Source organism: Nicotiana attenuata, unplaced genomic scaffold, assembly GCF_001879085.1.
Source record: "Nicotiana attenuata strain UT unplaced genomic scaffold, NIATTr2, whole genome shotgun sequence".
In the NCBI taxonomy this organism is placed as follows: Eukaryota; Viridiplantae; Streptophyta; class Magnoliopsida; order Solanales; family Solanaceae; genus Nicotiana; species Nicotiana attenuata.
This window is the reverse complement of record NW_017672330.1, coordinates 99,079-112,996: the sequence shown is the minus strand read 5'-3', so window position 1 is coordinate 112,996 and position 13,918 is coordinate 99,079. Positions and strand designations below refer to the sequence as shown.

The following is a 13,918-nucleotide window of genomic DNA, read 5'->3' as shown; positions in this document are numbered from 1 at the left end:
TTCTTAATACTAACCTTTGAGAAAGCAATACAAAGTTTCCTGAATATGTCGCGTATTTCATTATCCGACCATCCAAAACTCTTGAAACTTCTGATCTTTCTATCCAATGAAGTATACTTTATCTAAAATTCTAAATTCATGAGGCATGACTCTTCCCTACACAAAATTTTATATTTGAAACATATACGTAATTGATTTAGAGTCGATGATGGATGGAAACACCAAAAGATATTAAAAATGAGAATTATAGGAGCTGAAAATCTCAAAACAAATAACGTGTGGGCTATAATGAAAAAAGGCACAACTTGAGAAAAACTAAAAATATGTATATGCAGTCCAAAACCAATATATGAACAAAGAAATTGAAAAAATTACGATAAAGTGAAATATCAATTGTTTAGTGTCATCTTTTCACGATTACACTCATTGGCAAGGAAAAGGATACCTTAGAACCTTGATACGACACTGATACGCCCACAAAAGCGTGTTTTAAACGCACCTTTGACAACGCTACAACTAATCAGATAGTTTGGAAAAAGAAGGAACAAATGCAACAATAAAACACACCTTTGACAACGCTACAACTAATCAGATAGTTTGGGAAAAGAAGGAACAAATGCAACAATACGGAATGGGGAAATAAATACACCTTGTTTAAAAGATGCTCTCGAGTTATGGTGTTATCCTACATTTTTTGTATAGAATTCATAGGAATTTTATCCTCATAAATCCAGCTCAAAGTTCTGAATAAATTTTGATTCTAGGAACCATTCTTTTGTCCAAACCAAACCTGTATAAGCTGAGATGAGAAAGCTGTCTCTGGGGAAGATATCCAAGTTGAGCCAAAACTCGCAATGATCATGTCCACAAAGACTCTTACTAAGCAAAGCAGCAATTCCATTCCACAGACCATTTCTTCGAGTCGCCCTGAATTTTACACAATTTGTACCGGAAGCGGACCTATGCAATAGGTAGAGAGTCACCCGCACCCGTAATTAATGGATAACGTAGAACCTCCCATTTTCTGGTTTCTCACTTTTTAGAACCAACCAATTAAGTATATTATCAAATAATGCAAAATGAACAGGACATTTTCGAGCCAACGCAACAACTACACCTCAAACCCAAACAAGTTGGAGTCGGCTATATGAAACCTCACTTCTTTTGTTTAAGCTCAACTCATATCATCACCATATCAAATAAAATAAAAGTGAGTGAAAAAATAAGTTAAATATATATAAAGTAAATATCTTGGAGCACTAAGGAGCCAGAGTTTTTTTGTGCGATTCATACAGATCAGGTATCTGATCCTTGTAGGGTAGCACAAAATAGTCTATGAACTTTGACTCTGTTAACACCAGAACAGGATAAAGAGCCCACTTTCTCCTCTTAAGCTTCTTTTCGTCCAAAATTTTTCAAGACTTGCATCCGAGGTATCACCCTTTTCTCCAGACTATAGATCAAAATTGATGGACGAGAAGCCAAGTAAGAAGGTTCAAAACTGAGCTCCTTCATGAAAAGATTCAATGCTTTCTCAATTCTAACCTCTGAGAAAGCAACACAATGAGTAGCTTACTGAACATCTCGACTATATGATCATCAAGACCATCCAAAACTCTTGAAAATACCAATCTTCTTTTCCAGCGTAGACTTCTTTTGACTGGCTAACGCACGAAATCCATATAGAAAAGTGGTGGAGTCAGGCGTAACTCGGAAATCCTTCTCCACCCTATGCAACAAATCCTTAAACCACTCAGGGTTTTTTGTAATAGAAGTAGGATTTCTAAGCACAAATTTTTTTATCATCAAATCAGAAAAACCATAGTTTCTCAACAACAAAACATTAGTCTCCATAATATGATGGGTACCAAAAGAGAGCAACCAAACAGCTCTCTTAATAGCCTTAACAACATCTTCATCGCTACCCAAAATTCTCCTGAGACAACCAATGGTAGGTCTTAAATGAGTATCTAAACTTCTCTCAAAAAAATTAGGATCTTTTGCAATTACACTCACCAGGTCCGACCCGGATAACCCGAGATCCACAAGGCACTGGCGTTTGGGTATTAGGGTTCTGGAAACATCACGGTATAGCAATCTGGGTTCTCGAAAAACCAATTTTTTAATCTGGGTCTCGTCAAAACCGGTTTGTATCAAGAAATTGAGGAGTAAATCGGGATTTTTTATGGTTTTCTGTGGAGTTAGCTTGGAAGACGTAGAAATTGCTTCCTTTTTCGAGAACCCTAGAGAATCAACCAGGTATTTAATCAAGAAATGGGTTGAGATACGATTACGGGTAGAGGTTGTTGAGTAGAGAAATTGAGATCTGAAACAGTATAAGGAAAGGAGGTGTCCAGAGCCATTGCAGTGAAATTTGGAACTGTGAGCGGATAGAGCTAGAGCTGCTTTGCCTCTGAATCTGATGAGCATTACCATTTAGCTATTTTGCTACTAACGTTTGCAACAGCGGAAAAATACTTCTCCACGGTTCACTGTGTTACCTTGTGCTTATTATACCTCTCTTTCTCACTTTCTCTCTCAATCTCTCTCGGATTATAGAAAAGATTTTACTGTTTTGAGTTTTTTTTTAAAATGAATGACAAAATTTATAAGGGCCATTTGGCCATATTTTTTTTGTTTTTACTTTTATTTTTGGGTTTTTTTTTTCCAAAATCATTGTTTGGCAATGAAAATAACAAATTTCACTTAGAAGTTGAATTTCGAAATTTTTAGAAAATTTTAAAAACTCTAAAAATCTATTTTTTCATAATTTTCGCTTCAAATCACCCACAAAAATTCAAAAATACCTCCAAAGTATTTTTTTTAGGTAAAAATAGCACGGGCTAGCAAATTTTCGGACTGGTAATTGAAAAATAGCTAGCGTATGCAAAATCATTGAAAAATAACCACTATTTTGCTGCAACACGAAAAATTCCAGTATAATATACTAGAGAATAGTGCCAGCATGCTGGACCAGTATATTATACTGGTACTCCAATATATTTTGCTGGAAGTCCATCATATTATATTAGAACTCCGGTATATTATGTTGGAAGTCCAGTATATTATTCTGGAACTCCAATATATGCTGGAAGTCCAGTATATTATACTAGAACTCCAGTATATTATGCTGGAATATTTTTCGGATTTTGAATAGTGTTTTCTTTCAGATTTATCTTTAACAGTGACTAAATTTCGATTACTTTTAAAATTGTGACTATTTTTGGATTATCACTCATGAATATGGCTATTTTTGAATTTCACATGTGGAATAAGAACATATTTGGCCCAATTTTATTTTTGACAATGAATATTTGACCCAATTTTGTACGGCCGAGTATATTTAGCTATAACTATGTATTCCGTTACAATTTATATGACATATTTTACTTATTAATTTATTTAAAAATGATCAACGTCTTTTTGTATGTGAAAATAATTTAACTTTTAAACTTTTGATTTTACCTATTTTACTCTTAATAGCCACACAAATGGTATGACCCCGCAAAACTTTTACTCTTTCATACCACAAGTATCAAAAGTTTTTTTCTTCTTCTTAAACTCTGTGTCAAATCAAACGATATCACTTAAATTAGACGGATAGAGAGTAAATTTAAACATTTTCTGTATATATAACAGGAAAAGATAATGAGGTTATTATGAGCATTTATTAACATTAAATGCTATGTTACATAATCATTACATTGAATGTAAATATTCTTTAACGGTTTCAGCATTTATTACTCTTGAAATACTGTATTTGTATCTTTTCCTTTAGCCAGGTTCATTATTCTTCCCGTTGCTCGTATGTAGCTGAACTTAAATAGGGATGGGGCTTCTGAGCCTCTCATCTCGTACCTTTCTTTAACCTCCTGTCTCGTACCTCTTTTTATCCTCTTGTCTCATATCTCTTTTTGTCCTTTTGTCTCGTATCTTTTTTTTTTTTTTCCGCGCCAGTTTGCAATTCGTGGACCAATTATGACCCATTGACTATTCCACGTGTCATGATACGTCACCATATATTTATGTATACAATTTTTCCCAATACACAAACATCATACAGTAATAATGAGGACAATTAATTAATTTTCTAAATATGGATTAGAATAAATAATACCATTGGAAAAAAATGATAATTATTCGCAACTTCATTAAAGTCAATCAGTAGTCCAAATATCTTTATTTATGATCTCCTTATTCCTGTGCGACATCCGTAAATCAAAATCTAAATTTATTTAAGTTTAAAATTAAAGATAAATCAAAATTTTACCTAATGTTTTCCTTATTTGTGTGATGAAAGACTTGTAAAATTGGTATGATTTTTGTGACTTTAATTATATAGATTTACATATCATTGATTATGTAATTTTTTATAGCAAGTCTCACTGATCATATATTATTCTGCCCGTAATGATTTTTTCTTTTAGTTTTTATTTGACTTTTTGCTCTATCACATGTTTGGAAAAGAATTTTTTTTTTTCATTTTAACGACAATGTCAATAGAATATTTCATACTTTTTTCTCCTACATATATTTACTCAAAGTATTAATTTAAAAATTTACTCAAACACCTATATTTCATACTTCTTCCACTAATTATGTTTCCATTTATAATTTATAATTATTAATGTTATACTAAAATTACCAAGTGACTTCATTTTAGCTTGACACATGTTTCACTACTCTCCTTTTAATATAATATAGATTGCGAAGCAAAATTGTCTCCCCACTCGATGACCTTGTTTGGGTCGGGCATACGCATAGCGTTGGCTTCTTCGATTGCCCCCTCAGAATAAGTTGGCAATGAAAGGGAGTGACCCGTTGTCCCGGCCCGGAGCTCTTCACTCGAGGTGTTCTCATTATCGTTTAGGGACTCAACATTTACCCCCCCGGTTTGGTTGTTGAAGGCGGAGGGACAATCTCAACCTCCGGGGATGCAGGGGCCTTGCCCGTTTCTTCATTCGGGGCATCCTCACCACAGGACGAGGTTTCCGGATCGGAAGGCTTGGCGACCTCGACTGGCTTTCTGGTCTGAGTCACCAGCGCCGACTCTTCGTTATCATTTTCTCCATCATCCGGGGAGTCATGGGCCGAGTCTGCGCCCGTTTGAGCAAATCTTTTCCGCAGCCTTCGAGCGGGGGTTTTCTTGTCTTGAGGGTCTTCAGGTTTCGAGACCCTTTTTCTTTTATTGTCCTTCTCAGACTTTGGATTTGAAGGCTTGGTTTTTTCCCCAGACGGAGCCAGCCTCATCTCGGATGCATCGCCAAGGCCTGCACATGCATAGTGTGAGTAAGTAAGAACGCCGCTAATATATGGAAAGTGTTGAAACTGCTGAAAGGCACTTACCGTGGTTCTTGGCCTCCCACCGGCCCCTCGATAATTCACGCCACTTGCGCTCACTGTAGGATGAAGTGGCAGCTAACCTCCGGACCCAATCCTCAAGGTCGGGCATCGCTGGAGGCGCCCAAGCATTGGCTACCAAAAGAAGGATGATAGCATTATGAAACATAGAAGCAGAATATGAATAGGTATAAGGAATACGAACTCCACTTACGGTTAAAGTTCCACCTCTCCGGGAACGGCATTTTATCCTCGGGAATGACGTCCGAAGTTCTTACTCTAACAAACCGGCTCATCCAACCTCGATCTTTAGGTTCGTCAGTGCTTGCGAAGAAGGATTTTGTTGTTCGGCGTTGTAGCTTGATGAGCCCTCGGAATAACTGGGGCCGATACAGTCGAATCAGGTGGCTGAGGGCGAAGTCCAAACCCTTGGCCTTTTTAGAAAAATACCGCAACATGATCACGATACGCCAGAAGGAAGGGCAAATCTGAGCGAGGGTGATTTCATACGTTTTGCAGAAGTCGATCATTACCGGATCGAGGGGACCCAGTATGAAGGGGTAAGTGTAAACACTCAAAAACCCCTCCTTGTGGGTAGTAATGCTTTCATCGGGGCTCAAGATATGAACCTCAACCTCGTCTCCCCAGCGACATTCCTCCTTTACTTCCTTGGTGAGCTGCTTCGTTATCAAGCTAATGTATCGGGATACGTGCTCGCATCCGCCTACAACATCGAAAGGATTCTCGATATCGAAGTCTCTCTTAATAATGCAATTACCGGGGGTGATTTCCTTAAGCGTTGGCGGCACCACCAGTTTGGCCGGCCGGGAGGCAGAAGAAGATGATGCTTTGTCCTTTTTGGGAACCGTCCTGGAAGTTTTGGCCATGGTTAAAAGCTAAGTGTTACAGGCGCACATGGATGTGGTGTTTCCGGCAAGAGCTTGGCGTTTTTCCGTCGCTTCAAGAGGCGGAGGAAATGAGTGAGAGAAAGAGAAGAAACCAGGAAAGGAGTGAAGAAGGAGTAAAGTTTTTTATTTAGGGGCATCACCTCATATTTATAGAAGGGCAACGACGGTTTGGCGGCGTTAGTGGCCAACCAATACTGGCATGCATCAATGCTTTTGGGGAAATGGACCGGCGGGATGTTTAGATCACTTCAAACGCTTGCATCATGGGGATGACATCATCACTAAGGACTTCGGGAATCCAAATCGTTTCATATCATTTCCTTCTAAGAAATACGGATTATCTAAGACTGGATTACACTCCGAGTTCGAATTCTGGAAGTTCGAAATAAGAATCGGGCCAGGCCCAGATGAGTGCACCTCGAGAAGCAAATCGGTGTCCCGTCATGATCTACCTCGAGGGCAATACAATTTCGAGGGCACTCAAGAAAGAGCGGGAATTTCTTAAGGACACGTGAGTCAGGGCATAAAATTATAGGATAAGGTTTGTACGAAATAGTGCAAGTCTGTACTAGGTCGTTATACAGCTGTACCAATAGAATTCTTTATCATAATTAGAAATGTACTATATTAAGGGTTTTTCTCCTCCTATATAAAGGGGACCCCCATCATTTGTAAAGATATCTCATTCTCTGCAATAGAACATTCTACTCTGCTTTTCTTGTTTAACGTGCTCAACAATTGTTTTTCAGCTTTATTGTCTTTACTTTATTGTTCTTAGCTCACCTCGAGGCCCCTGAGATAATCGAGCTCGAGGTCCTTATTGCTCTAACAATACTAGTTTGGTTCATCAATTCTTTTTACTTAAACTTAATATTATTCGTATATTCACTAGTATTGGAATAAATCATATATCTTTAAAACCACAAATTATATTTAATTGTTACTCTATTTTTCGAGGTAAACAGTAATGAAGTGATTTGACGCTTGGTGTCTACTTTAATAAAGCATGTTTGTTGGCCCAAGTAAAGGTTAGTTTTGAAGACTGACAAAGGAACTCAGACATGAACCAGGTCCATCCAGTGGTCCATCCCTCAGGTTCACAAAAACGGGCAGATTCAAGCATGTGGGTTGCACGTGAAGGAGATAAGCTTAACTTGGTGTATTTAATATCTCCTGATCGAAAAGGTTGCATAATTGATAAGGAAAAGGAGTCCTTAATCAAAGAGAACACTATCCAAGACAGGGAAGGAGTTAGAAGTTGAAATCAACTAGAACTCTTCCACCAAGGAAGAGTTGCATCAGAACTCTAGTTATTTCTTCATCTACTAACTCTATAAATTGCAGGATGTTCTCACATTAAAGTGTTGCACAAAAACGCAGAAGTTAAACGTGAATTGGGAACAAAATAGCAAGGCTTTTTGCAAGCAGTTCGTGTGTGATTCAAGTGTGCAAACCAGAAGCTACATGGACCAGATTGAAGAACCAGCTCCATAAAGAGTTTTATGTGTCTTTCTTTATTTCTAGTTCAAATGTAGTAGGTGTTTCATATTGTACCTTTCAGCTTTATCTAGAAGCAATTGTAATAGGTATATTGAGTATTCAAGTTAGAGTTAACTTGAAGTTGTCGCCGCAGTTAGAGGCTGGTTGCTACAACGGGATTAGAGTTAATCCTTAGGTTTACAAAGAGTTTTGTAAATGCAGTTTTGGCTTAGTGATTTTAGTGGGAGTTTGGGAAAATCCTACTGAGTAGTAGGTCGTAGGTTTTTCACCTTTTGAGCCAGGTGTTTTCCACGTAAAATCTCTGTGTTCTTTATTTTATGTACTTTTAATTCCGCAAACAGTAGTAATAAGTACACCTAGAAGAACCAGGTCCTTCCAGAAGCAGTTTAAGCAAAAAATTGAGTACCACACAAATCACCCCCCCTCTTGTGTGGTATTTACGTTTAGAACATCAATATTATAAGTATGATTAAAGACCAGGCATATAGAGTTATTACTGTAACCGTTAAAAACTCAAAGAACCAAGCAAATAAAAGTTGAAATGTGAAACAGTAATATTCTAATGACCCGTTTGGATGGGCTTGGTGTAAGTGACTTTTAAGCAAAAAGCCATAAGTTAGGAATTTTAGATTTTGGCTTTTGGCTTATTTTTGGCATTTTAGCTTAAACAAGTGCTTTAAAGCACTTTTTTACTTTATCCAAACACGACAAAATGGCTAAAAGCGGTTTTGGCTTAAAGGAACTTATGCCTCGTTTGGCCATGAGTTTTCCCCAAATAAATTTGGGATTTATTTTCAAAACTCATGTTTGGACATAAATTTTGCTCATATTTTGGCCAAATCTCAAATCCCAAATTTCAAAGGAAAAATTACAGAATAATGCACTCCATAAGTTGACCTTGCACTATTTTAGCCCAGTTATAAGTTTGCAAATGTGTAGCCAAATATCAATAAGATCTTTTCTTTTTTTTCAATCCCTCTAATTATAACAACCTCATTTATTACTACCTACCCCTATTGTAGCTCTCTCCTTATTTTTCACCCATAAGTACTTTATTTAATTAATGAAAAAGAATCATTTGCAAACAAAACTGAAAAGAAGAATTAGTTCCCCATTCAGTCATCACTCATTCATGCCTTCTTCCATAACTAATACTTCTCTTATTTTTTTTAAATTTTTTTGTATATCTTCAGGTTTATACATACCTATCACAACTGCAAAACGCAAAAACAAACGCGAGAAACCTAAAATCTCATCTCCTTTAATGCTAATCTTGTTAAATTTTGATTATGATTTTGTGAGAGATTTGGAGTGGGTATTGTTTGAACTTATTATAAATAGTCTAAGTAGGTTGTATACAAAGTTTGAAGTTATTTGCTGGAGATTTGGACTAGTTTTATACAAGAATTGCAAGTAAAAATCATACAAAAATTTCGTCAGCGATGCTTATACACTTTTATACAAAGAGGTACAGTATGTATATAGTTGTATAAAAGTGTATAAAGATGTATAATCACAGAGTGAAAATATTCTTGATACACTATGTATATAGGTGTATAAGAAGAATGAGAAGGAGAAGAAGAAAAAAATGCGAGAAATTCACCAAATACCTGTAAATAATGTATCAACCTTGGATATAATAGTATATAAGTTGTGTTTATACACTATTATATAGTATTTATACAATATTATACATTATTATACAAATGAATCCTATCAATGGAGCTTCACGTGTTCTTCTTCTTCCTTGGGCATCCTCTGAAATTTAACTCAAATATAGCCTAAAGCTACTCCAAATCACTTGAAATTTAAGTTTTGAACTCATCTTGATGATCCCAATCAATTGAGACAACACCCATTTCAAACAACTAACAAATCGAAAAACTCAATTTCTAAAACTTAACTCAAATATAGCCTAAATCTACTCTAAATCACTTGAAATTTAAGTTTTGAACTCATCTTGATGATTCCAATCAATTGAGACAACACGCATTCCAAACAACTAACAAGTCGGAACACTCAATTTCTGAAATCGAATCTTCGAACCACTTGTAATGGCAACTTTTATTTTTCAGATCTTTAGTTAACCATTGAAATTCGGAAAAGAATTGAAGGAGAATAACAATAGTAGAGAAATTTTATGCTGCAAAGGCTGACATGGGAAAGAAGAACGGAGAAAAAAGGGGAACGAAGAAAAAAAGGGAACGAAGAAATAAGGGGTGAGCTAACTGGTGAAAATTAATTTTCAAATTATGTACAACCTGGGCTATACTGGGTAAGGGCTTCAAACATGGGTCATTTTCTGATGGGTTGTTGGGCCAAGTGACAAGGGATGTATTGAGCTGATTTTGGGCCAAAATCCTAAAATTTGGGAATTATATACATGTTTTTCCAAGATAAAGTTGGAAAATATGTTTTGAAAACGTATGTCCAAACACAATTTCATCTTCAAACCAAATTTCACCCAAATCAGATTTTTCAAAATAAATTTGGGATCTATGGCCAAACGCTAGCTTAGTAGGCATTTGGACACTAGAATTGTAAAATTCCAAAAATGGTGAATTTTTTTTCCAATGGAATTTGAAATAAAGAGTTGTGTTTGGACATAAATTTCAGTTTGGTAGTTTTTGAATTTTTGTGAGTGATTTGAGTGAATTTTGAAGAACAGTTTTTTGGAGTTCTCAAATTTTCGAAAATTTCGAAAATGCATTTTCAAGTGAAATTTTGAAAGTTTATGAACAAACACTCATTTCGAAAAAAGTAAAATTTTTTTGAAAATAAAAATGAAAAAAAATTGTATGTCTAAACGGGCTCTTAAAATAAGCCAATCCAAACGGACTCTAATCCGCCCCTATTTATCCGGGTAAAAAAATTGTCTTAGAGATTCTAAATCCTCTATCATAATAACTAGCAGATGAAAAAATTCTTTCCCACTCATCCGATTAATAAATGCAGCTAACTATATTCATGTAATTTAATAGAAGGAATTATTTTTGTTTAAGGGTAAAATTGTCACTCAAATTTTGATGGGTAAATTTTGTAAATTAAGTTTGACTTAAAATGTTCTCACTCAGATCTCTCATTCTCTTTTTCTAAGGCAAAGAAATAGCCAGAGCTACCTTTGAACAATTATAGGGAGGAGAAAACAACTGCATATAACATACTGAAAATAAGCTGAGCAGGGAGACCCATGGTGCACATTTTAAGCTTTGAACCTGCCTTTAGAACAAATTGTTAACTGTGTCAAAATATGATCATTTCCACATGCAAGTATGGTACTTTTAGTTCAGCGAACTGCATGAATGATGCCTGATGTTCAAGACAAATAATCAGTGTTATCAAAGGTGAAAAAACGCAAAAAACTCTAAGGTCCGTCGGGGCTTCAAGCGCGAAGCTCAAATAACATGTGGGCTATAACGAAAGATGGCGCAACTTGAAAAAAAGTAAAAATATGTATATGCAGTCCAAGACCAATATATGGACAAAGAAATTGAAAAAAAAAATTATGATAAAGGGAAATATCAATTGTTTAGTGTGGTATTTTTAGGATTACACTCATTAGCAATGAAAAGTATACCTTAGAGCCTTGATACGACACCGAAGCGCCCACAAAAGCGTGTTTTAAGCGCGCCTTTGACAACACTGCAACTAATCGGAACAAATGCAACAATACTAATCGGAACCATTCTTTTGTCCAAACCAAACCTCTATAAGCTGAGATGAGAAAGCTGTCTCTGGGGAAGATAGCCAAGCTGAGCCAAAACTCGTAATGACCATGTCCACAAAGGCTCTTACGAAGCAAAGCAGCAGTTCCGTTCATAGACCATAAGTCCAACTAGAGAGAGAGATATCAACCCATTTCCACTCTCAGGACCATTTCTTCGAGTCGCCCTGAATTTTAAACAATTTGTACCGGAAGCGGACCTATGCAATAGGTAGAGGAGTCACCCGCACCCGTAATTAATGGATAACGTAGAACCTCCCATTTTCTGGTTTCTCACTTTTTAGAACCAACCAATTAAGTATATTATCAAATAATGCAAAATGAACAGGACATTTTCGAGCCAACGCAACAACTACACCTCAAACCCAAACAAGTTGGAGTCGGCTATATGAAACCTCACTTCTTTGTTTAAGCTCAACTCATATCATCACCATATCAAATAAAATAAAAGTGAGTGAAAAATAAGTTAAATATATATAAAGTGAATATCTTGGAGCACTAAGGAGCCAGAGTTTTTTTGTGCGATTCATACAGATCAGGTATCTGATCCTTGTAGGGTAGCACAAAATAGTCTATGAACTTTGACTCTGTTAACACCAGAACAGGATAAAGAGCCCACTTTCTCCTCTTAAGCTTCTTTTCGTCCAAAATTTTCAAGACTTGCATCCGAGGTATCACCCTTTTCTCCAGCTATAGATCAAAATTGATGGACGAGAAGCCAAGTAGAAGGTTCAAAACTGAGCTCCTTCATGAAAAGATTCATGCTTTCTCAAAATTCTAACCTCTGAGAAAGCAACACAATGAGGTAGCTTACTGAACATCTCGACTATATGATCATCAGACCATCCAAAACTCTTGAAAATACCAATCTTCTTTTCCAGCGTAGACTTCTTTTGACTGGCTAACGCACGAAATCCATATAGAAAAGTGGTGGAGTCAGGCGTAACTCGGAAATCCTTCTCCACCCTATGCAACAAATCCTTAAACCACTCAGGGTTTTTTGTAATAGAAGTAGGATTTCTAAGCACAAATTTTTTTATCATCAAATCAGAAAAACCATAGTTTCTCAACAACAAAACATTAGTCTCCATAATATGATGGGTACCAAAAGAGAGCAACCAAACAGCTCTCTTAATAGCCTTAACAACATCTTCATCGCTACCCAAAATTCTCCTGAGACAACCAATGGTAGGTCTTAAATGAGTATCTAAACTTCTCTCAAAAAAATTAGGATCTTTTGCAATTACACTCACCAGGTCCGACCCGGATAACCCGAGATCCACAAGGCACTGGCGTTTGGGTATTAGGGTTCTGGAAACATCACGGTATAGCAATCTGGGTTCTCGAAAAACCAATTTTTTAATCTGGGTCTTGTCAAAACCGGTTTGTATCAAGAAATTGAGGAGTAAATCGGGATTTTTTATGGTTTTCTGTGGAGTTAGCTTGGAAGACGTAGAAATTGCTTCCTTTTTCGAGAACCCTAGAGAATCAACCAGGTATTTAATCAAGAAATGGGTTGAGATACGATTACGGGTAGAGGTTGTTGAGTAGAGAAATTGAGATCTGAAACAGTATAAGGAAAGGAGGTGTCCAGAGCCATTGCAGTGAAATTTGGAACTGTGAGCGGATAGAGCTAGAGCTGCTTTGCCTCTGAATCTGATGAGCATTACCATTTAGCTATTTTGCTACTAACGTTTGCAACAGCGGAAAAATACTTCTCCACGGTTCACTGTGTTACCTTGTGCTTATTAGGCCATCTCCAAGTCTGCCTCTCTAAATATGGAGTAAACGTTAAAATTTTACGGTTTAGCCAGTTTTCCTGTTGGCTATTGAAAAATAGTCACCGATCTAAATGTAATCGATTTCCAGCCATTTTAACTTAAAATATATGATAAAATAATATAACTGCCCTTGACCTGTTTAATATACTGTTTAGTATCTTTTATCGTCTTTCTCTTTGTTTTTGTAGCATTGTACGAATTCGCTTTTCTGAGAAAGCAGTTTTCTTCGAATCTTTTCTGGGTTATCTCCAATTTTCTTCAAAATTATGGATGAGAGTTGTTTTTTACGATAATATGTTTGAATTTTCATTATTATTGTTGGTTTTTTAGGTTTAATTTTCGTTATTATTGTTGATTTCCGTACCGTTAGGGTGTAAATATTTGTTCTATTATAACTTTTACAACTTTTTTCTGTTCATTAGTTTGTCTTATTTCTGGTAATTTTGTCACTCTGGTAATTTCTTTTCCAAAATTTTTCTAGTATCTGTATATTAGGTTTAATTTTCAAGTATTTTCTTGTCTCATCTGCATTTTTCTTCAGTTCTTGTCAAATTTTAATATAATTGAGTTTTATTTCATTCCATTATATTTTACGGGAGGTCTGTTTTGTTCGAATAGTAGACGTCTACTGTGTACATTTTGAATTATGTTTTTTGTATATTAAA

At 36.1% G+C, this 13,918-nt stretch overlaps 2 protein-coding genes and 1 long non-coding RNA gene across 3 annotated transcripts; all 3 read right to left on the bottom strand.

The window, feature by feature from the left end:
- Positions 1–305: 305 nt before the first annotated feature.
- LOC109212778 lies at positions 306–1,159 on the bottom strand. Its single transcript, XR_002065915.1, has 2 exons — positions 568–1,159; positions 306–499 (listed from the first exon to the last, which is right to left on the bottom strand). It is a non-coding gene; the product is annotated as an uncharacterized LOC109212778 (long non-coding RNA).
- Positions 1,160–1,599: 440 nt separating this feature from the next.
- Positions 1,600–13,248, bottom strand: LOC109212776 (transcription termination factor MTERF5, chloroplastic-like). Its single transcript, XM_019376454.1, has 2 exons — positions 13,211–13,248; positions 1,600–2,501 (listed from the first exon to the last, which is right to left on the bottom strand). Exon 2 carries the CDS (start codon positions 2,434–2,436, stop codon positions 1,600–1,602), a length of 837 nt encoding a protein of 278 aa, XP_019231999.1. The 5' UTR covers positions 2,437–2,501; positions 13,211–13,248.
- Positions 11,971–13,145, bottom strand: LOC109212775 (transcription termination factor MTERF5, chloroplastic-like). The gene is made up of 2 exons (XM_019376453.1): positions 12,255–13,145; positions 11,971–12,162 (listed from the first exon to the last, which is right to left on the bottom strand). The coding sequence occupies exons 1-2, from the start codon at positions 13,143–13,145 to the stop codon at positions 11,971–11,973; spliced, it is 1,083 nt and encodes a 360-aa protein (XP_019231998.1).
- Positions 13,249–13,918: the final 670 nt, after the last annotated feature.